Raw genomic sequence first — 25,214 nt, forward strand, 5'->3', positions numbered from 1 at the left:
ACCAGATATAATCCTTAAGAAAGGTTTATATGCATGCATAAACATGTGTACTATGTAAACTCTAAATTTCCATTTTCCAGCAATTCAGTTGCAAAAATAAATATATAGGCTATATAAATATATATATATTTTACATCAAGGCTCATTATGTATTCTGCATTTGGACCACCATTGGATGAGATCAGTCAGACCCAAAAATGTTGTCATTGGATAAGATTCCGTGCCACAATGAGAGAGAACAGGCAAACATTGATCAAAATAACAATTCGTCTACATTATCTAATTGCGTAGACTTCTTGTAAATTAAGTAATGCAGTTGTTTGACAATAATTGTACTCTTGAGAGCGTAAAATGAAACCACATTGACCCTTTACGGCTCCATTTTGGTTTCATTTTACGCTCTCAAGAGTTAAAGATCTACCATTTTGGTTACCAACTCCGTAATATAGCTGCGGGCCACCTGGAAACCCCCTCAAGGAGCTCCGGTGGTCCCCAGACCACTGGTTGAAAACCACTGGCTTAGGGCAGTAGTTCCCAAAGCTTTTTTGGCCATGCACCCCCTGTTACCTCCTGACGTAGCAGACATGGAAATATAAATTGCATATTGCTACAGACATACATTTCCTATTTATCCACATTATGCACGTATATGAACCTGAATATGGCATTTATATGCAGCATAGGCTATACTCTGCATATACTTGCCATATATTGGCATAAATATGTTAGTATATTTAAAATAAAACCATAGCACCGCCTTTTCATGTCTCGCACCACCCCCTATAGAAAGGCGCCCGCGCACCACAACCACAAGGGGCCCGCGCAGCACCACAGTTTGGGAACCACTGGCTTAGGGCATTGGTTCCCCCAACGCTTTTAACCCATTCTGACCGGGCACCCATTTTGGTGTTGGCATCATGTTATGCTTTAGCTATTGAAAAATAGCAGATCTACAAGCTCATAGCGCGCCACCGAGTGGCGCGATACGAGCTTGTAGGTCTGCTATTTTTGAAAAATTCGAAGAACGACTGACATTTTTAGAATCTGATCTCAGGTCAGAATGGGTTCATCAGACCAGTGTGTGTCCAGTGGAAACCTCGTATGAATCTGATCTCAGGTCAGAATGGGTTCATCAGACCAGTGTGTGTCCCGTGGAAACCTCGTATGAATCTGATCTCAGGTCAGAATGGGTTAATACTGTAAGTATCACCTCAGAAAATATTTGGCTCTCCAAGTACCACCATAACAACTGATGGTAAAATACAGGAGCCACCACTGCTGATTTAACCCATTCTGACCTGAGATCAGATTCATACGAGGTTTCCACTGGACACACACTGGTCTGATTAACCCATTCTGACCTGAGATCAGATTCTAAAAATGTCAGTCGCTCTTCGATTTTTCAAAAAAAGCAGACCTACAAGCTCGTATCGCGCCACTCGGTGGCGCGATATGAGCTTGTAGATCTGCTATTTTTCAATAGGTAAAGCATAACATGATGCTAACACCAAAATGGGTGCCCGGTCAGAATGGGTTAACGACTCTCCTGACTGAGGTCCACCTTCACAGCAGCCTCCAAGGTCAGTGTGTTTGGCTGCTATATAGCCCCCGATGTGTGCATCACTCAATTAACACCGTCGACTCTCCTGACCGCCCAGCCCCCGGGGCATGTGTGTACGCCATTGGAAGAATACTCACATTTTCTACTTGAGTAAAAGTATCAATGCTGCAATGTATAGATACTCTGTTGCAGGTGTAGTCCTATATATTGAAAATGTCCTTGAGTAAATGCACCAAAGTATCGACATCAAAATATAAGTACTCACTGTGCAGAATGTTCCATTTCTGTATAATTCTTATATATAAAGTATATATATATATATATAGCCGATATTCACAATGAGAGCTTGTAGATTGGCTATTTTCAAATTACTGAAATATATAGGGCTGAAGTGGTTTATGTGTTTTGTAATAACAATCAAAAGTAACTATAAAGTTTTCACATTTTTCAATAACATTGTAGTGGAGTAAAAGTACAACATTTTCCTACAATATTATACAGAAGATGTCCTTAAGAAAGTTTAAAAGAAAATACCTCAAAATTGTACTTAAGTACAGTACGTACTTGAGTACATGTACTTAGTTACTTTACACCACTGGTCGTATGATCAGGTGATTACATAAAGACTTTAAGTGATAAAGACATGACCTTATAAACACCTATACTCTCTCTACCAAAGGGGAGTTGCAGGCTGTACGATTGGCATATACCGTAGTTTATTTTTAAAGAAAAAGTGTTTATCATATGTATTGGGACAGCATAAGGTAAAACGGTCTCAAAAGTGATACCATTTCAGAGGAGACTTTAGCACCACTGGCTTAGCAGTGTAGTGGATAATCCTACAATTATTGTAGGATTATTGTCGTTGACACCAGAGAGCGTCTTGATATCGATTGGGGGCCCATCAATACTTGAATATTTAGAAATAACTCTCTGTAACTCTGAAGCTGGGATTTATGAATTCCAGGAGCCTTCAAATTAAATCCCACACCCCAAATGAATGAATCAATAGTCTCATATATTTGATAGATTTGGATAAAAATGGTGGGATATACTGAAATATCAGGTAAGGTAACCGCAAGTTTACCGTTGCCAGTTTGAACCCGGGCTCCCCCAGAGTTAGCGTCAAAGTGTCCTTGAGCAAGACACTGAACCCCTAATTGCTCCTGAATGTGTGTGTGAATGGGTGAATGTACAATCTCTGTAAAGTGCCTTGGATAAAGGCGCTATATAAATGCACCATTTACCATTTAAGGGAGGGAGGGAGGGAGTCAGGAAGGGGGTCCAACAGTGAGGACGCTGGCGTCGACTGTTCGCCGCTTCACCTCCCAATGTATGAATGAATGAACCATTGTAAGTGCTTTGAGTAGGCACGTAGTGCATAGAAAAGCGCCATAAAAATGCAATTCATTAACAAGGAGAAAGAGGGAGGCAGAGAGACGGACTATTTCACCCACGCAGTAACTCGGCCATTGCTGGGTACTGATGCCTGAACAGTGAACATCGATGATCGATGATCGATGCATCGCAAAGCGACACACTAACAGCGCAATAACCCCGGCAATGCTGGGCAAGCGCTTTTTGCGCTCGTGTCAATTTACCTTGGATGTGTGCTGCATAGCCATTTAAGGAATGGGCCAGAGGGAAAGACTAATCCAAGGTGAACCAATTATTGGCTTCTTGGCCATAATCTACACATTTCTGGATAGGAAAACAATCATGACAATAATGGCAACATTTTGGCAGCAGCGCTTAGTCCAGCCTCGTTTCAAGGGTGTCTGCTACTCGTGGTGCAATCAGTTCACAAAGCACCTGAAAACAGGCTTCAGACTTCATAGAACAAAGCTGCCAGCGTTCCAATCAATCTCTCCATATAGCTGGCCTGTCACCTTCTCGTGCTCGAGCTGTGAGTGGCGCTCTCCTTCAGTCAGTACATTACATGCATGCACTGTATGCTGGGTTACTCCCCAGTCCCCACTATCAGAAGTCAGAAAACATCAGGTAAATGAGCAAGCTTGTTCCTTGTTCCTCATCACTCTTAGGCGATTAAGAGAAACATAGCTCGATTTATTTTTCGGAAGAAAATAGGATACTTGGCCATCATGAATACCCATGCCTGGCATTAGCCAGACGACACGCAACGTGGATGCCAGGCTAACGCATACCACCGTCCCCATTTAGACCTGAGGCCAATTCAACAAAAAAAAACGTCTTCTAAATCCTGACGGTTTTCTGAAAAACCTATGTTTCTATGTCAGCCGTGCTCAACCTATTTCATGTCAAGGACAACACAGAATTATTTGTATTTGGCCGCCGACCCCCCCCCCCCCCCATCTGAAAATATGTAGTTCCAGGGACCCCCCGGAAGCAAAGATTTGAGTTAACAACGTTGTTTAAAGAATATACGCTGTTTAAAGAATATATATTCAAAGATTTGTGCCACATTTTCACCATTTCTCAAAAATAGCAGATCTACAGCTCAGGTTCATAGCGCGGCACCCTCGCGCTATGAACCTGTAGATCTGCAATTTTTTCAATAGCTAAAGTATAACACAATGCTTTAAAACACCAAAAGGGGTTCACGTCCTGAATGGGTTTAATCGTTTTTTCTTTTTTTTCTCCTCCTTCTGTAAGTGTACACAATCACGCTTGGAAAACAACCTGTGTAAGGAAAACAACTCTCACATCAGACCTTATTACTTCACACACCTCCACGTCTGGGCTAGAAGAATCCGAAAGAAATACACATGCGTGTCCTTGTAGTCTCAGGTCAAAAATACTTGTTGGGGGGGGGGGGGGGGACACTTTCCCGTCTCTGGGCGGCAGTAATCTCCATATAATAATAATCACCTTGGCGTGCTACAGACGTGGGTGTTTCTAAACTGCCTGTAGGCAGGCAGACCGAGACTCGCAGAACAGCGGAGATAGAGCGTGGCTGCGTGCACAAATATGACCATTTACTGGATTCAAGCAGACCTCAAGCTCTCTTTCTATACTATTGGAAAGTAGGAGGAATTACGACCAAGAAGCAGAGCTGTTGTGTTCCTTAAAAGTTACAAACTGAGCTGTGGCTGCAAAGCAAAGGATATATGACAGTCAAAAGTCATGTTTGGAATGAAACCAAATGCATGTCAAATACATGAATATTATGGAAATATCTGGATGAGCGTATACATTGTACAATGAGAACATTGAAGACGGTGTCCGAAGTACCCTGCCTATAGTGCCGACCACCACAAAGTCTATTCCACTGGTGGTGCATCAACCCTAAATGAACACAATTGGCCCGTGTTCGGCCCGTGTTCGGCTGGCCACAAAGGGGCGCTCCGCGGCCCGCAGATGGTCCTTTCTGTGTACAACAGAAAGGACAATACACACAACACAATGGGTAGGAATTAACTGGCATAGCGTCGATGGCGACTAAATTGGAGAGAAAAATGATTGGCTACTCTAAATTATACCCCCCAATAAAAATTTTATCAATAGGCGAGCAAGCGTTCAGTGGAAAGCACACGTCTTCTTTCTTCAAATAAAATCAAAACAACATTACGGGGTCATCGGTCAGCTCATGCGTGCACTCTTCCTATGGTCCCTAATGGTTAGAGTGTCTGCCCTGAGACTTGGAGGTCGGGGTTTGATCCCTAAAAATGGGACCCAATGCCTCCCTGCTTGGCACTCAGCATCAATGGGTTGGATTGGGGGTAAGTCCCTGCAACATACTAGCGTCATGTACTTGTATATCAAGCTGCCTCATGGCTACAGAAACAGGAGATATAGGCTCCTGCCCTATGGGCCTCATGGCTACAGAAACAGGAGATAGGCTCCTGCCCTATGGGCCTCATGGCTACAGAAACTTACTCCGGTCCCTAATCCAACTTAAATGTACTCAAACTATTGTTTTAAACTTCCTATAGCAAAAGTACGGCTAATAGTACATTTCGTGTGCATTGTAACAGTGATTCTTTTTGGATAAGGTTCGGTGGGAAATATGATTATTTATATTAACACATTTCCTGATTTCCTTCCACCACCTCCTGAACCCATTCTTTCTTTGAATTCCTGCTTATTAGGGCATGTCATATCCAGATTTTGACAATGATGGATAATGGCTATAGACCAAAATGTAAAACAAACAAACCAAAAAAAGAATAGTAAAATAGATAGTAAAATAGCTCACAAAATCCTCCACGTACTACCCTAAACTGTTTTGAAAGGGCATGCAAGCATGAAAATGGTCTCATGTGATGTGGTCATTCTGCTCTGCTGAAAGGGGGCATGTATGCACCGTGTGCCGAGACCGCCCATATTCATTTCTGCACTCGATGAAACGGTGGAGTTTTGGAGGTCAGAGGAACACTGGCCAATTGAAACCATGCGATTCTAATTCACAGCTGTCACTGGATGGCTCGAGAGGTACGGGGAAGTAAACAAGAACAACACCAATGAACACCATCTGCAACGTCTCAAGCCGGATGAAACCGCCTGTTGCCTGATATCTGACAATTACTCGCGAGGACTTGCAACGAATTACAGCCAGGCTTCAAGTTCAAGTCAAAAATCTCCCTAAAACTATAAACAAAACTATAAAGGACAGACGAGTCACATTCCATTATCCTGCCTAAAGACCACCATCTATCAGATGCAACAAGCATCCAAGCTGTTCCCCATTCATTCGTCAGACAAACCTCTCCAACAGTGTTCATTCTGTGGACTAAAGCTAAAATGAAAAGACTAAGACTAAACATATTTTGATATTTAGTTCACTAAAACTAGACTAAAGGTCATTACACACTGGCGAATTAGCGACGCGATGCGAATAAGCGATCTGAAAATGCGAAATATTTGCCCGGCGAATTTATTCGCGTTTGGCTATACACCGTACACATCTATGCGACGCGTATTGTGCGATTATAGCTCCTCTCCTCTCCCTCCTCCTCTCCTCTCCTCCCCCTCCCGCTTTGGTATCCTTCCTTTAATAACCCCGTATCCAGTACTTCACAGATGGAGGGGTCCAATTAATTCGTACCGGCCCACATAGGTATACAATTGGTAGGCCTACCGGCCGCTAGGGTTGGGATTCGGAACCGGGTCCGTTTCAGACCCGGTTCCGACATTGCGGATCCGGACCCGGTTCCATTGTTTTTTTATGAACGGTTCCGCAAACGGATCTCATCAGTCATAATTTAGCTCCGCTGTGTCTGTGCATGCATACAAGCGACTGTGGTGACGTCACCTACAAGAGTCAGTGGGAGAGGGGGATCTGGGACTCGGAGAAATGAGGAAGCGGCACGCCCACATGAAGCAAGCGTGTGTGTAACCGGAGCGAGCGAGACAACTAGAGGGGAAAAATGTCTAAAAGACCGCAAAAAAGTAAAGTATGGTTACACTTCCACAGAGAGGCAAATGCTTTCCATGCAAAGTGCATAAAATGTCAGTCCATCGTGTCATGTAAAGGTGGTTGCACGTCCGCAATGAGAAAGCATCTCAAGTCGATGCACAGCATTAGTTTAGGCACATGCAAAGTGTTTGATAGCCTTCGGAAAAAAGCCGTGCCCGGCCCCGCAGCAACACAGCCTTCGGGGGGAGAGGCTGATGAAGAAGACGCTGCCGACAGCGAGGCTGCTGGTTCACTTTCCCCAGGCTAGTAACATTAGATATTACTCATTTCTACTGAGCTTTTTATTATACTTTATTGTTTAACTGTTTATGGTGTTAATTTAGAACGCCAATGACTCGACGTCTGTCTGTGACAGTCTGTCTGATATTTTATGAATCACGTTAACAGTAACTAGAGCCATGAATAAAACAATCATTTTTCTCTGCACTTTATTTACAAATTACTAGCAATTCAACTGCTTTTAAATTGGCTCTAAATTAATCGTTCATGAATATAATGTTATATTTTGTCTATAGGAAATACAGAAAAGGCCACCACCAGTGCATCAACTCCTTTCACCCAAGCAGCAGCTGGGAGGATGACGAAAGAGAGGACTGAAGAAATTCACCGTGCTGTTACGAAGTTCATTGTGATGGATGCACATGCATTTTCGACTGTGGAGAGCCCACACTTTAGGTGCATATTTGTGCATGCTTTGAATGATTGATTACTTTATATAAACAGTTTACAGAAAAAAGCACAGGAATGTACAGTTCAATACAAGGATTTATAACAAAGCACTGGCTTGTTTCCATTAACTGGTCATTCATATTAAATTAATCTGAACATGAATGACACAAATATACAGTACAAATTGCAATGATGTGGTGGTGGTGGTGGTGAAGTTTAAATAATAATTGTAGTAATATTAGTACTGTATTATTTAGCTGTAGTAATCAGGAAATCACTTTTTCTTTTTATACTACTCAGGGAGATGTTAAAAGCTCTGAACCCCAAGTATGCACCACCATCCAGAGATGCCCTTACCAACACTTTTCTAGATGCATGGTATACCGTGGAGAAAGACAACTTAACATCAGACCTTACACAGGTCAAGAAGTTTGCCATCACTTCTGACGGTTGGACTGCTGTCACGAGAGACCACTACATCACTGTCACTCTGCACTATGTCGTTAAAGACCAGCTCCATCAAAAGGTCCTGAAGACCCAAGCAGTGTACGAAGCACAGACGGGACCAGTTGTGGAGAGAGAGATCGAGTCCATCTTAAAAGAATTTGGCTTGGACCGGAAATCTATCGTTGGAGTCACTGTGGACAACGCCTCCAACATGGATGTGGCTGTGAAGAGGCTGAAGGTCCTCAAAGTTGGATGCTTTGCACACACATTAAACTTGGGAGCACAAAGGGCCTGCAGTGTTGCATCTGTGAGCAAGTGGGCAGCCAAGATTAGAGCAGTGATCGTTTGGACCAGGAAGACCAGCATGGCCAAGGTGGTCATGAAAGAAAAGCAGCATTTCCTTACTCCGAGTAAGTCGATTTTTAAAATGTATTGTTAAATGGTTAAAATGTATTTTATTTGAAATTTCACTTAAGAATGAAATGGCATTTATATTAGGTCTATGCTCTCTCTCTCTGTGTGTGTGTGTGTGTGTGTGTGTGTGTGTGTGTGTGTGTGTGTTATTTCATTTCAGAACTGATTCATGAGCTGGTGCTTGATGTGAAAACCCGCTGGAACTCTACCTACTTGATGATCGATAGGTTCATAGAGCAATATTCAGCCGTCCAAGCAACAGTTCTGGATCAAAGAGTTAAAAAGGGAGCAGAGAAGTGAGTATAGCATTTAAAAAATAATTGTATATATATATATATATATACACACATTTATAATGTATTCATTGTAAATATGATTTCCCTAACCATTTCAACATATACTGCATTTTTGGTAGATTGGACAGAATCACAGATGATGACTTGAGGAAAGCACAGGAGTTCACCAAGCTTATGGGAATCCTCTACACCTGCACCCTGGCTGCATCGAGCGAGAACATGCCAACATGTGGGCAAATTCTTCCCATTCTGAATAAACTGGAGGCTCACTTTGCAGTAAAGGATGGAGACTCCACCTTTGCCATCACTATTAAGGAGAAGGTGTGGACTGATCTCTCCAAGCGCTACAAGGTATTCAAATGGATCAAATTAAATACAATTGGCCATCTTGTAAATGAATAGTATTACTTTACAAAGTTATACTGTGCATCTATTCTGTTGTGTGATTTATAGGATGTTGACATATCAGAATTTCTGGAGGAGGCCACTTCAATGGACCCAAGATTTAAGTTTAAAGTGGACAACGATGAAGTCTGGGCCCGGCTCAAGACGGCAGCAGTGAAGATTGCGAGTCCAGACGAGGCAGCAGAGCACCAGGTAAAAATATGAAATTAAGGTAAACGAGTGGCAACAAGGTACCGTCTAATAGCTGTCAGCCTAAAGTGAACAATTTTGTATTTTAGCTGCCAGTGGCAGGCGGACAAGAGGACGGTGCAGCAGCAGCAGAGAGTGAGACCACCACCCAGGGCCAGAGCACTGTTTCTGAATCTGATCAGATTGACACGGACGAGGAAGGGGAAGAGGAGATTGATGAGGTAAGGATTAACAACATTTTCATTTTCTTGGGAACACTTTCTGGTCATATCATATCAAAATCATCACCAACAGGAGGATGTTTTGTCTATTGATATTTCAGACACAGAGTCAGCAGCATCCCAGTCCTCAGATAAAGAAGAAGAAAATATCACCGCTAGAAGAGCTCTTTGAAGAGGAAGAGAAAGCTGTTAGAAGGGAAGCTGAGACCATGCGCCCCCTGTCATATTCTGAGAGAGCAGAAATAGAAATAAATCACTACAGGAACATGGCCCCTCTGGCCATTGGCACAAACCCTGCTGCTTGGTGGTGGAAGAATAGGGATTCCCTCCCCATGCTGTATGATTTGTCTGCAACATATTTGTGTGTACAAGCATCATCGACACCATCAGAGAGAGTGTTTTCAGTTGCAGGAGACACCATTAGCGAGGAGAGGTGTAGGATTCGTCCAGAAGTCGCAGATAAGCTAATTTTCCTGCAAAAGAACTGTTAGAAGTTGCATGCTTGGCGGAGGGTGTGTAGAGACCAGGATCACATTAGATGATTGAGACAGGGGTGAAAAATGGGTTACAAAATCGTGGGATAAAGAAATATATAATAATAAAAAAATAAGTTGCATGCTCTCACTCTCAGGCCTAAAGCAATTCAAGTGCAATTCAACAGTAGTGCCTTACTGTGCCTATACCTCATTTTATAATTGTAACAGTGCAAGTGTTTACTGAAATATCTGCCAGTGCAGTAGTGCAAATGTTGTACCTGTTTGTAACTGTATGTTCATTACAGTATGTTCATTTAAACAAGAGTATACTGTGTCTGTGAGACAAACTCTTAAAAAAGATATGCTACTATAGTGCTGTGAGCCTGTGACTGCTGTCTGCCTACCTCAAAATTGTAAAGTACAATTTCTGTGCAATAAAGTGGCTTTGTATAATTTAATTTGTGTTTATTATGCACTACTATAATACAAGTATAATCTATGTCAGAAAAAAGGGGAAAAAAGATATATTGGGATCCGTTAAGGGAACCGTTAGGAACCGGAACCGTTAAGAGGGATCCGGGAAGGATCCGGAACCGTTAAAATCCTAACGAATCCCAACCCTACCGGCCGCGCCCGTGCATGTGGGCATATATTCCGGTTATAAAGTCTTTATTTTCGGGTCAAAAACGGGTCTGCACAGTAGAAATAGCCTAGTGCAGATCTTAGCTTTTTGATGAGCCTGTTCACTGGTCATTTTAACTTTTTTATATATTTTTCTTTGGTGTTGGTGAATAAAAATCCACATGGATGTCTTCATGCTTATGTTCTTCATTAGTTTGCATCGTGTTTAGACGGAATTCACGTTCATTCTGGTCTGTAAGCAACGGCAAAGAAAACTTCGGAGGGAGGGTCAATTGTAACATGTGTTACAAATGGTCCGCTTCCATTCAATGCCATTATAAGTAATATTTACATATTTGACATATTGGCCAATATTATATGTTCTGAAATTGTATTGTATTGTGTAGTGTATTCTAAAATTAGTTTAGGGTTGTATAACATTGTACAACTCAATCAATCAAACGTTTGTTTAATCAATGTATTTCCCCATTGAACTGAAAAAAAAGCCCAAACTGGTACACCCGATACTATTTAATATTTCCCAATATGTTTGATACATTTTCTTATCACATCCATGGTATGAAAACAATGCTAAGGAGTTGCTTCAATGAAATATAATTGCTTTAAGCTGAAAACGATATGTTTAATGGTGTTTTTTTTAGCGTTGTTACATTTATACTCCATGCTGTTACAATTAGTCCGACAGGCGCAACAAATGTAACACTGGAACAGCGTCCACTTTCGGTTTAATAACTCCCGACCTGTTTGATCAATTGAAAAATAAAAAGTGGTTTATGGAAGCAGACAAGTGTAGGTCCGTTGCCTGAAAATATTACATATGTAGATAAACGGATCTCCGAGTAAAAAAATGAAACGTGCAAAATGTTACATCCGTGGCGGCTCTCCCCTACTGTTAGCACACCCATGTGCCATGTCCACGCTGCGCTATCCCGACCTGCGTAGCCGGACCGACGGCTGCTCTGTTGCACACCCATGTGCCATGTCCACGGCACGCACGCACGCGAGCGCAATGCGCATGCACACGCGAGCGCACACACACCCAACAGAGTTGTAGGAGGGGAGGTGTGCAACAGTGTGCTGCTGTGCTATCCCGACCTGCGTAACCGGACCGGCGGCTGCTCTGTTGACAGCTACTGTACGGTACGCCGCTGTTTATACACAGCAACAAGTTTGGGCTGCATTCTGATTGGTCAGAGCCGTTGAATTTCGCCTGCGAATGTCTGCAAAATTCGACACCAGAGCGAACAAATAAAGAGCGAAAACTGTCGCATTTTCGCACATTCGCCACTGATGTGGAAGCTTCCATTGACTTCAATTGGTTTTAAAAAAATGCGAATTATTCGCGTCGCCAATTCGCGTCGCCAATTCGCCAGTGTGTAATGACCTTAAGGCTGAACAATTTCAGTTAGGGGTGTAACGATACATTTGAACAGCGATACGCTGAAGAGAAAGAAAGACGTGTTAGAGAGAGCGTCTCTCTAACGCACACGAGAGAGAGAGAGAGAACGTCTGAGAGAGAGAGAGAGAGAGAGGGGGTCCCGTTAGCAACAAGCTAACAGCATACCGGTATGTTCGTTCTATGATCCATAAAACGACAGTTCCACAACGCAATCTGCCGTTTAAGGAACCAACGTTCGTTGCATGAAGGGCAGATCTGCGGGCGCGCAATGCTGTGTGTGTTCGTCTTTTTTTCTTTTTCCGCTCCTGCTTCCACAGTCCACTACATGCAGTTGTTTTGGTGTTTTTGTTTTGGGGGAAGTAAGTCACGGCACATGCGTGGTTGCACTGACAGTAAAGGTGGAAAGAGGGGCTTGGTGCTTTGGACGCGGTGCCCGCTCTCGGCGCTTCAAAATAAAATATATATTTTTTTTATCGGTAAACGGTTATCGGTTGGACACCCCTAATCACAATACATGGTTGACAATACGTGGACGATGGACGATATTGGTCCATTCATTGCGTTATGATACGGTTCAATGATTTCAAATTGATAATTGATATAGTAACCATTTAGAAAAGACATGAAATCTATGTGAAACATGTGGATAGAGCAGGGTTTTTTTTTATCTCTAGCAAATACATGGGACTTTATATTTGAACACATTATGGACAAACCTGCACCTTAACATGAACACAGAGAATGCACACATTTATCGATAGACCAAACGATGAATGGAAAAGTAATTAAGCCCATCTTTTACTTTTTTCTTTTTAACCCATTCTGAACGGGAACCCATTTTGGTGTTAGCATCATGTTATGCTTTAGCTATTGAAAAATAGCAGATCTACAAGCTCATAGCGCGCCACAGAGTGGCGCGCTATGAGCTTGTAGGTCTGCTATTTTTGAAAAATCAAAGAACGACTGACATTTTTAGAATCTGATCTCAGGTCAGAATGGGTTAATCAGACCAGTGTGTGACCTATGGTTAGACATAGATAGCATTGGTTAGACATAAGGTTGATGAGGGGTGCGTTAAGACGACCGGATTAAGGTTGGTGAGGGGTGCGTTAAGGGTTGGGAGAGGGTTAAGGTTAAGTTTAGGTGTGCTACTCTGTGAGACGTTAGGGTGAGGGTTTGAGATAGTTTGTAGGACTAATGACTGGTCTAAACAAGGACTAGTCTAAACTAAGTACTGCACCCACGTCGAGTCGGTCAGAAGGTTGTCCAGAACTGCCCATTTGACCGATATGCCAATATAGAGGCATTTGTGGAGATCTGGTCAGAACCGCCAAACCGACTGATAGGCATCCATTGATGACATCAGGGAATCATAAAATGGACTCAGACAGCCAGACAGAAAAATACAGAGATATCCATTTAAGGGCATGAATGGGACACAGACAGGTAAAACGGGTACTCTGACAACGGGCACAGCAGGTATTGCATAACCAAGTGGGGCATGCATTCCAATCCCAACATCGTCATTCCTGACTTGCCTCGTTCCCAAGTAGGCTGGTGCACCAATCTAGTATGTTTCTAATTTGGTAGCCATTGACAATGCCTCTCAGCCAATAACCATATAAGGATCTGTGACGTAACTGTGACATAACTGTGACATAACTGTGACATCAAAACCTAAATAAAGGGAGACAGACAGTGGATGAACTCACACAAGCATTTTGTTTTGGTTAAGTGTTGGTTCTTGGTTTTAAAACCAATATTTGACATTATCTTACGGCTGTTCACTGTAGAGACTCAAATTGCAAACATGCAGATCTTTGTGAAGACCCTCACCGGTAAGACAATCACCTTGGAGGTTGAACCAAGTGATAACATTGAGAACGTCAAGGCGAAGATACAAGATAAAGAAGGCATCCCTCCTGACCAGCAAAGGCTGATCTTTGCTGGCAAGCAACTTGAAGATGGCCGCACGCTTTCTGACTACAACATCCAGAAAGAATCCACACTTCACCTTGTTCTGCGTCTCAGGGGAGGAATGCAGATCTTTGTGAAGACCCTCACCGGTAAGACCATCACCCTAGAGGTTGAACCAAGTGATAACATTGAGAACGTCAAGGCCAAAATCCAGGACAAGGAAGGCATACCTCCTGACCAGCAAAGGCTGATCTTTGCTGGAAAGCAACTTGAAGATGGCCGCACGCTTTCTGACTACAACATCCAGAAGGAGTCCACCCTTCACCTTGTTCTGCGTCTCAGGGGAGGAATGCAGATCTTCGTCAAGACTCTAACCGGCAAGACCATCACCCTAGAGGTTGAACCAAGTGATAACATTGAGAACGTTAAAGCGAAAATACAAGATAAAGAAGGCATCCCTCCTGACCAGCAAAGGCTCATCTTTGCTGGAAAGCAACTGGAAGATGGCCGCACGCTTTCTGACTACAACATCCAGAAGGAGTCCACCCTTCACCTTGTTCTGCGTCTCAGGGGAGGAATGCAGATCTTCGTCAAGACTCTAACAGGCAAGACCATCACCCTAGAGGTTGAACCAAGTGATAACATTGAGAACGTTAAAGCCAAGATCCAGGACAAGGAAGGCATCCCTCCTGACCAGCAAAGGCTGATCTTTGCTGGAAAGCAACTGGAAGACGGCCGCACTCTGTCTGACTACAACATCCAGAAGGAGTCCACCCTTCACCTTGTGCTGCGTCTGAGGGGAGGGCAGTAATAATCTCCATAATCTTCTTAAATAAATTGCCAATGATATGACAAAAAATGTATACAAATAAAACAGCCGATTCACAAATCCATGTGAATCGGAGAATGTACATTGTATTCTAAAAACAAAACAACTAAAAAAAACCCGGGTGTGGTGGTGGCTTACTGAGTAATACCAGATATATCTAGTACCATCGGGTACCTCTAAGTCAGCTGTTCTTACTCAGTGACCCACCAAGGCGCCCGGTAATAATTATAAAAAAAAATGCCACTCAAAATCCAACCCTACGTCCTCGACGTGAGAGGTGGAAGCAGGCAATGCTACTAACAGGGCTCTGGTCAAACTATAGGCTATTCACCTGTGCAGTGGATGATTTCACTCTTGCACAGAATGAATTCCCCGAGTAGCGATTGAGTGAGTGAGTGAACGAGGTCTGCGTTGTCCTTTGAAAGGATCACAGAGGGGTTCAGGTATCTGAGGTTATTACTTGCGCAAGCAGAGCGTGCATATACTGTAATCGGCTGGGTATGTCGGTGGTGTCCACCGGTCAATATAGGGGACCACCATCCTTGATGACATGCTGCCATGAAATGTCAAATGTTGTTTACGTTGTGTGACGTTTATGATTGGTTACCGAGTGTCACGTGTTGGTGCGCGTTCATCTGTAGCCCTTGACTCTCAACATTGTAATGAGTAAATGCATTGCGGTCCACATGTCTTCAATACAAACGATAGGAAGCCGCCACTGGGTCGCGAAATGTGTGCGATCATTGTTATTCACACCACAAACCACTCGGGGGCAACATACACGTCACAACACAGTTTGACATATAGTTTAACACACAGTCACCACAGAAAAACCTGAATGATGAGCCACATGGAGCCAGGTAAAGATAATAATATAGATATAGAAGACAAGGAAAAAGAAAAGTCTGTTAACCCATTCTGGCCGGGAACCCATTTTGGTGTTTGCATCATGTTATGCTTTATCTATTGAAAAATAGCAGATCTACAAGCTCATAGCGCGCCACCGAGTGGCGCGCTACGAGCTTGTAGGTCTGCTATTTTTGAAAAATCAAAGAACGACTGACATTTTTAGAATCTGATCTCAGGTCAGAATGGGTTCATCAGACCAGTGTGTGTCCAGTGGAAACCTCGTATGAATCTGATCTCAGGTCAGAATGGGTTAAATCACTGCAGAAAGAAGAACACTGCAGGAAAAACTTAGAATTAAAGAGCTGGGACCAGATAAACTAAACCATGCCGATCACACAAAAAAACAAGAACAGTGAAGAGAGTACACCATGCAGGGCCTTTTCATAGAGCTGGTATGAAACGAAGGCTTGGCTGACAGCATGCAGTCGTCTCCAAATCATTATTTTTGCTATCGGACAGCAGGGTCAGATGGATCAAGACGGGGGTGAATGTTTTAAGGCACTTTCAACAGTGCCTTAAAGTGCCAGAAAATGCAGTGAAATTAGCCATGTTTGGCAATGCCATGTTTCTTTTAAAAATGTAAAAGCCTTGTATATTTGTACAGTATGTATGTATGTATGTATGTATGTATGTGTAATAATGGTGGTCCCTTATTGGCTTTAACTGAGGTACGCTTCAGGGTTGGGTAGGTAAAAGCTACTGCAATCGGCACAGGTTCGCGCAAGGTCTGCTTGCGCACAAGTAGGCCATAAATGGACTACTTGTGTGCAAGGCACAAGTTAGCACCTCGATTTCTAGTTTATCACTAGATTGTTCAGACTGATCTTTGGGGGGGGGAACCTCCTCCCATTATTACATTACTGCAAATTAGATGACACTCTCTCCCCCCTGGCCAGTTAACAGGACGGATATGACATTGTAAAAAGAAAGCTACTATAGAGGGCAGGCTATTTAAAAACAGCGATGCCCACACCAGGTACAAACACCTTATTGTCTGAGCATGTTCATATATTCTGCACCTGTATATGCTCAAAAACAACGACTAAAGCCTGAGTTATATTTAGTTGTGCGTGGGTGTCACGCACCAAAAGTAGCCAATCTACAAGCTCAGCTTTTCGGTGTGTGATAACGACACAACCAGGTATATAAATCAGACATGAACCTGATCTAGTCAAGAGATTCATCTAACGTAATTTTACCAGCCAAAACAGAAGTGAACTCAGGCCAAAATATTAACGAATACTAGTGCAAATATCTGTATGTAATGCGTATATGAATGGCACTTGTCCTCTCAAGTGCAGCAACCCAAATACAGTAGTTGTTTCTGAAGACTGACCACAACAACCAATCTCTGAGTGTAGCTAGCTGGCTACACTCAACACTGCTGTGCTGATGGTAAAGTAGGTGAGCACTAACTGAGACCTAGCAGAACATGTCTGTCTGTCTGTCTGTCTGTCTGTGTGTGTCACGCTGTAACAGCACCAGAGGGCGCAGCTGTATCACACAAAAAACACACACACACACACACACAAAACATAACTTAAAAAAACTTAAATTAAAGAAAAAACGTAAAGAAAAAAAGAAAACACACACACTTAAAAAAAAAAAAATAATTACGAGCTGCGTTCGCTTCCCGCGTTTGTGCGTCGTACTTGTTTGTGGTAAAGTAGGTGAGCTGTGTCTCACCTGTGTTTGTACGAGTAAAAGTTTGAAGTCAAAATGTTCTGTTCTGCTGTATGTCCGATAGGGCTGTGCGTTTGGAGCAGGGGGCAGGCAGTCAGACAGATATTTTGTCCCGTCCCGTCCCCCTCCTCCCCAGAGCAAAGATTTGAGTTAAAATGTTCACTCTGTAATAATATATATTCAAAGATTTGAGGCACATTTTCACGATTTTTCAAAAATAGCAGACTCAAAAATAGCACTCATAGCGCGGCACCGAGTGCGCTATGAACTTGTAGATCTGCTATTTTTCAATAGTTAAAACACCAAAAGGGGTTCCCGCCCCAAAATGGGTTAAAGGCATAGAATATTCTTAGCAATGTCTTCCTTGCACCGTGTATATTTGTCTCTGTGCTCATCATTCAGTGCTTACCGTTTGATATGTGACAATGAACTTGATGAGGTGACCCACTGGCATGTTCTGGGTAAGACATTCCCTTTGCTTGGGCAGGGCCGGCTGGTACTGGATCTTGGCTGAAAGACGAGAGCACAAAGACACACAATGACACATTGGCTTCATTTTACTGGTTGTACATGTGGCGTCCGGGGGGCCTCGAGTAGCCTGGGATCAAGCTTGATTCACTGCGTTCCGTGGATAAAAATAATTCTATACACAGAGTTCCGTCTTTTCTTTTTCCTTTCCTTACTCTATTATACTCTGAGTTACATTAACCCATTTAGAGCGTAGGACATGTGGAAACGTCATAACTAATCCAACCGACGGATTGCAGGACGTGTAGGGGCATTTTCATTGATATCAAATGAGGGGAAAATATTTTTTGGGGGTTTGGCCTCTGCGTCCATGCGCCCTGCCGTTCACTTACCCGTTCAGAAAGAAAGGCTCGTATCTCCTAATCTAGGGAGCTCTCCGTGGTTTTGACCAGATATACTAAGCTCTTAATTTATGACTTCAACATGCCGCTCGTTTATTAAAATATGAACGCGAGGGATTATCGAGAGACTTCACCGTAATCATAGCGAGGTAAGCAAGCAACATTTCTCCCCTTTTTTTTTGTACGGAACGGAAGGGTTGGGGGGGCTTTCAGAGTAAAAGCTGACATATCTGCGCGGCACCCCGAGCTGCCATTTTGAAAGAGCACCCCAGCGCTGATTGTGTCAACGCTGAGGATTTTACAGTGTAGATTGAGGTTCCAGAGGGAAAAAATATATATCAAATGGGGATCGGTGGCCCTGCAGGCAATGCATATCAATCTGGCGGGTTCTTGAAATTAAAAAAGGCTGAGAATCGCTGCTGTATTGGTCATTTGACCTTTCTCCGTTTCTCATGGATAGCAAAGGAAGGAAGAAAAGATCTGCAATGGATTAACCTCTTGCGCAGAGAGAGAGAGGGGGGGGTGGGCTAAAGATGAATGATAGAGCATGGAGGGCGTGTGTTTTAGAGACGGGGAGAGAGCGAAAAAAAGAGAGGAAAGACATAAAAAAAAAAGGAGAGCCACAGGAGTGAAGACAGATAACGTATCACTTTGGTTAATCCCCCTATTGATCAGGGATTTACTTTGCTTTACTTTGGAATCATCGACTAGCACTCAGGTAAATTGGATTCAATGCCCCAGTGACCACTTCTTGCAGAAAACGGCCTGGCTGTAGAGAGATCCCACTGACTTAACACTGCCGTGACCGACCGCGTCGGTTGTGCCTCGGAGCCCTAATTGCAGTATTTACGTTCGCGAAGGTCCCGCATGTTTCTCCCCCCCCCCACGTTAAGGCGAGATCGAATCACTTCATCAGTATTGTCAGAGGTAGTGCTTTGAATGTATGTCACACTCACAAAGACGGACCGTTTCAAAGCTTGCCCCGGCAGTGGTGTCTGGTCCAGAGCCAGGGCTTTTAACCCGTTTCGGCCCGACGTCGAATTTAAAAATGTCTTCTAAATCCTGACAGTTTTATGAAATACCTATGTTTCTATATCAGTGGTGCCCCAAAAGGACCCCAAACATTATATGTAATTGGCCACCGACCCCCATCTGAAAATATGTTGTTCCAGGGACCCTGCCCCAGAAGCAAAGATTTGAGTTAAAAACATTCACTCTGAAAGAATATATATACAAAGATTGTCACATTTTCACGATTTTTCAAAAATAGCAGACCTACAAGCTCTTAGCACGCCACTCGGTGGCGCGCTATGAGCTTGTAGATCTGCTATTTTTCCAATAGCTAAAGTACAACATAATGCTTGAAACACCAAAAGGGGGTTCCCGCCCAGAATGGATTAACAAATGAGCCGGTAGAAGATGTGAAACATCATTTGGGAACTGTCAAGTGCCTGTCGGCGACTTAAAAATAATATCTTTTATGCTAACTAAAATGGATGAGCTAAAAGGCAGTTAAACTGAAAAACAGTGACATGATGAAGTAGACCAAAGCTAATTTGACATGGTCACTATAAGACGTTCAAAATGGCAGCACTGTACATATGATATATGATACCTGTCGAAGGGTGTCATATCCATAATGTTGCCCGGGGCCGGTATAACACAAGGGCAAGTGTGTAACTGATAGCAGAACAATTCCTTCTACCGCATTATATGTCAGTCAGGTGAGGCTAACCTTAGATTGGTGACAGCTAAATGAGATGTTCCATATGTACGGTAGTTGTTTTTGACAGCACAGTTAAGTATTCTACATTGTAACCCATTTTTCACCCCTGTGTCATTTATCTAATGTGATCCTGGGCCTCTACACACCCACCTTCGTGCCTGAGTGTCCAAGTTGCTCCTTTACACCTGACAGGGGGGGGAGTTTCCCTGGTTGGACGTAGCGTGGCGTGGAAGGAACACGTTATTCCAACCAGTTCCTTTCCCCTCCATCAGGCGCCCTGGGTTTAGAGACCAGCATTACTGCATGGTTTTTGTGAGGGTACCTACCCTAGGGGACACGGGGAGAACCAACCCCGCCTCGGGTATATGGGCACTGATGACGCGGAGGAGAGGACACGCCGCCAGCGCCCACAGCATCCCTGCAGCGGGAATCGAACCCAGGACCTTCTAGCTGCGAGGCGAAAGCACTATACCGACTGTGCCACCATGCCCCCCTGTCTCCTGTTCTAATGCTGCAGGGCTTACTCTCTGCATCACGTTCCAATGGACTGCTGCTGGATTTGTGAACTGGACTGTGGCGTAATTGTGAAATGAGCCACCGGTAAAATCAATGCAGTTGCAATAAAATGCCTGCCATCGTAATTGACAGTGCAGTTTTAATTAGCCTAATAATATTCACGAGGTTTGTTATGGCAGGCTCACTGTGGCAATGAGACACTTAATGAGGTGGCTCTATTTGGAAGTAAAAATGAAGAAATGATGAATTATTTGTTAACGGCGCGTCGCCCCATTTGGGGCAACACCATTTGGAACAGGCATTGGCATAACTCATTTGTTAAGATATCATAAAACATCAAGAGGATTACTGTGAGACAACAGAGATAGATTATGCCAAATGTTTGCCCCATGCAGAATAGGGATCATGACGACGGTTAAAAACTAAAACTAAAGTCACTTCCAGAAGCCATCTCTATATGGCAGAATTTGCTAAGTGTGTGAGATTACAACGTGAAGGACGGAGATTCACATTCGTCTTTGAAGAGCCAAAGTAGCACTCTTTGGCAAAAAAAAAACCCCACATCAAATTATCAACATCTCTGTCGCAGAGAGAACTATGTCAACGACACCTTGCAAAGGCATGTATAATAAAAGGCTCACAGGTCAACACCACCAAGGGCTTAAATGGAAAAACCACCAATGGTCGGGAGAACATAATTAAACATGGATGGGATCGCCGGGGCGTGAATCATTATAACCTTGTCAACTGTCACTCTGTGTGGATGTCCACCCAAAAGTCACAAGAACTGGGCCAGTGAAACGACCATGCAGGGACCCGAATGAGCCGCCCCCCCCCAAAACTTCACCGAGGGGGGTTCACGGAGGCCTGGGTCTGTTCCGAGGTTGTCAGGTTGTCCTACCCGGGGGGGCATGCATGCAGCAGCATGGTGCTGGAGTCATGTATATAGACTATTTTTGAAATAGGGCTTAAGTCAAGCAATATTACACGAGAGGGTGTCGCTTTACAATGGTCGGGAGAACACACCGACACCGACTGCTCGTTTGAGCACGGCTATAGATGGCAGTTTCAAACCAATCCGGTTGCTTCTTCGAAACGACCCGTTAACCCCGTAATGTGTTCTTGTAGAAGTCTGGCTCCTGAAAACACAACATTTCTCTTTTCGGGTCTTATATATCTTGAGCTTGAAAAGGTTTGGGAACACTATAGAGACCCTGTTCCAGATGACTGGGGTTCATGAGGCATATAAAATGTTATGACTGCGTTTCCCCAAAAGCCGTGCTCTCTTCTCAGTGCACTCACTTTCATGTCTGTTTCAATCTACCCTTTTTCCCCCCCCACTTCTTTCTTTTTTTAAACTGTCGTTGAGCTTCATCCTCTCTTCCCCCCCCCCCCCCCCCACTTCTTTCTTTTTTTAAACTGTCGTTGAGCTTCATCCTCTCTTCCCCCCCCCCCCCCCCCCCACTTCTTTCTTTTTTTAAACTGTCGTTGAGCTTCATCCTCTCTTTCCCCCCCCCCCCCCCCCCACTTCATACTTGATACTGTGAATATCTTTCTCTAGCCCATTTTGACCTGAGATCAGATTCTAAAAAATGTCTTCTACATCCTGACAGTTTTCTGAAAAAGCTATGTTTCCATGTCAGTGGTTCTTCGATTTTTCAAAAATAGCAGACCCACAAGCTCGTAGCGCGCCACTTGGTGGCGCGCTACGAGCTACTGTTTTTCCAATAGCTAAAGCATAGCATAACGCCAACACCGAAAGGGATCCCGGCCCAAAATGGGCTAGACTGGATAACTCTCGCTCTCCTGGCGTCTCAATTTCCTCCGTGGCAGTGACCTGTGTGACAAGAGACATCTACTGCAGCCTCCGGGCTATAGTGGGGGGGAAGAGAATTTTTCATTACTTTTTCATTCTGTACTCATGACATACTCCACGGGCTACTTTCAAGGTCTTTCGGTGATCAAGGGGATGGGGAAAGTGAAAAATGATAGGCCTACAGTATATACCAAGTGGCAGGGTGGCTAACAATGTTGCAGTCATTCATGTATTTTATTTAGAGCGTATAAAGAAGACTGAAGAAGCATTTGGAAATTGTCATAAATGCTGATGATCAAATACACAGTCTACATAGATAATATAGGCTGTGGTTAGGGAAAACTTATAGGTCTTTGTTTAAAATGTTAAAATGATTAGATTTTCCATTGTCCTGCTTTTTCATCCGTCACTTGCAATTATGCAATACAATGTTCATTAGCTCTCTAAGGCGTTCCTCACGCAAAAGTCCATTATAGTCTGAGTCTGGCATGATAGTTTCCTTTCTTTCTTGTATTTTGAGTATGCAACTCAAAATACACCTGAAAATAAATCAAAACAACTAAAATCGGCTCTATTCACAATTAATGTGTGCCCGTAGAAGAATACAGATCTATCACAAATCATTTCCAACCTGAAACACATGACCGGACAATTTCTCTCTCACCTTTGAGCAAAATAAAGCATGAAATTGCAAAATCGGAAACCTCTGACACCTGGAATTTCCCCCATCGTCATTGGTTAATGAGCCACAAATAACTTTTTTCCTCTCTCTTTTTATCAAGCAAATTGTGATTCAGTCAGAGACTGAACTGCATTTTACAGAAGGGGCTTAACTCCTGAAGATGCTTGAGGAATGAATCCAAGCAGAATAAAAGATATATTCTGTGGGGATCACAATACATTATACCCCCCCCCCCCCGATATTATTCAATAAAGATGAGACCACAGGACAAAACCCACACGTGGCTCAGAAATGGCCTGCACAGCCTCTGTGCACAAAGCGGGAGGGTCGAGATGGCGGGGGGAATTTGAAAGGACCAGAGAGCAGCAGCAGAGTGAGTGTGAAAGCTGTGGGGTTTAACCCATTCTGACCGGGCACCCATTTTGGTGTTAGCATCATGTCGTGCTTTAGCTACTGAAAAATAGCAGATCTACAAGCTCATATCGCGCCACCGAGTGGCGCGATACGAGCTTGTAGGTCTGCTATTTTTGAAAAATTCGAAGAACGACTGACATTTTTAGAATCTGATCTCAGGTCAGAATGGGTTCATCAGACCAGTGTGTGTCCAGTGGAAACCTTCGTATGAATCTGATCTCAGGTCAGAATGGGTTAAAACCACTTGAACGCCAGCGTTCCCTATTCTGGGCATCGCATAAAAGCAAAGACATTCCGTCTCAAAAAAAGGTCAAAATGAGAGGGCCTTGCAAACGCGGACCCCAGGGGGGGGGGACCCCCAGTCAACAAAGTATAATGGGTTTTAGTGGGTTCAAGTGGTTAAAAGAACCGGCACCTTGATTAAATGTGTTTGAGTCAGCCCGGTATATGCTCAGCTGCCAGATGGGACAGTTGGACCAATCAGCTGATGGCATTGCTTTAGTGTTCTTACCTGAATTGCTGTATACTACACAGAGTGCACACGCTGCATTTCTATTCTACAATACATCTTAGACCAGGGGTTCTCGACGTTCGTTTTTGGCTGGGGTTCCCCTGAAAATGCTTTTGGCCATGTCTCGCGGCACATTAGTCAATTGATCACACCTGGTCAACCAGCAGGCCAGTGCCCGACGGGCACCACTCTAGTCTATCCGTCTATAACACCGAGTCTGTGTGAACATACGTGTGGTATAACGTCTGAAATATACACGTAACTCGAGAACCATTCACCGACACACGCGTTCCACACCGCCGCCGCCGGGAATGCTGTGCCCGGTGTAGAGTCCGTCGGACACACCGTTGTCCAGAACCAGCACAAAAGACTCTGCCCGGGCTCTGGCCCTGCGCACCCCTATATCTCCATATATGGAGCTGGCCTGTTCTGACATCACATGATGTTCTGCCATCTGCATATAGATTCCATATTTGGGCATGCCTGACAGAGAACTCTATATATGGGCATAAAAGGGACACAGACATAAGTAGAACTGCACTCTGTCGAGTGCCTACTTGCGTGTTGCACACAATTAGGGCCTACTAGTGCGCAAGCAGACCGCTTTCAAACTTTTAAATCTCAGCCTCTCTGTGAAATAACGGTTTCAATATTGAATTATTAGGTTTTGTGCTATACGTACCTAGGATTTGGAGGTAAAAAAAAAATGTATTTTGAAGTATGGTAAAAGCTTCTATCTATAAAAGAAATACAGTCCCATCGATTTAGAAGTGTCCAGGATCCATTTGTAGTTTCTCAAAGAAACGATTTAAGCTCCGACACTTATTTCAGACATGATGTGAAGAGTCTGACTGTGCTATTAACTCATTTAAAAAAAAAGATGGAGAAAAGGTGAAAAGCTGGAATTTGCGCGATGGCAGTCTCTCTCAAATCTGGTCACATATAACTGCACCGATCTGCGTAAAACGTTGTCCCTATACAGCCCAAGGCAAACAATCTGGCCTGCATTTTTCAATTCTGCCTTTTCGAGCACCACCAGGAGGCCCATTTATGTGCAACACTTTTTTTTATCCCATTCTGACCTGAGATCAGATTCATACAAGGTTTCCACTGGACACACACTGGTCTGATTAACCCATTCTGACCTGAGATCAGATTCTAAAAATGTCAGTCATTCTTCGATTTTTCAAAAATAGCAGACCTACAAGCTCGTAGCGCTCCACTC

At 43.6% G+C, this 25,214-nt stretch overlaps 1 protein-coding gene across 2 annotated transcripts in view; it reads right to left on the reverse strand.

Annotated features, from left to right (window-relative positions):
- The window catches only part of LOC308310284 (putative flavin-containing monoamine oxidase A), a 103,937-nt gene that overhangs the window by 39,042 nt on the left and 39,681 nt on the right, over window positions 1–25,214 (reverse strand). For both annotated transcript variants that reach the window (XM_080756559.1, XM_080756560.1), the window contains exon 8: window positions 17,865–17,965. In XM_080756559.1, coding sequence (XP_080612685.1) covers window positions 17,865–17,965 — 101 coding nt within the window. The remainder of the gene's footprint in view (window positions 1–17,864; window positions 17,966–25,214) is intronic.

This window comes from Protomyctophum bolini (genome assembly GCF_963924005.1).
Source record: "Protomyctophum bolini genome assembly, chromosome: 22".
Taxonomy (NCBI): Eukaryota; Metazoa; Chordata; class Actinopteri; order Myctophiformes; family Myctophidae; genus Protomyctophum; species Protomyctophum bolini.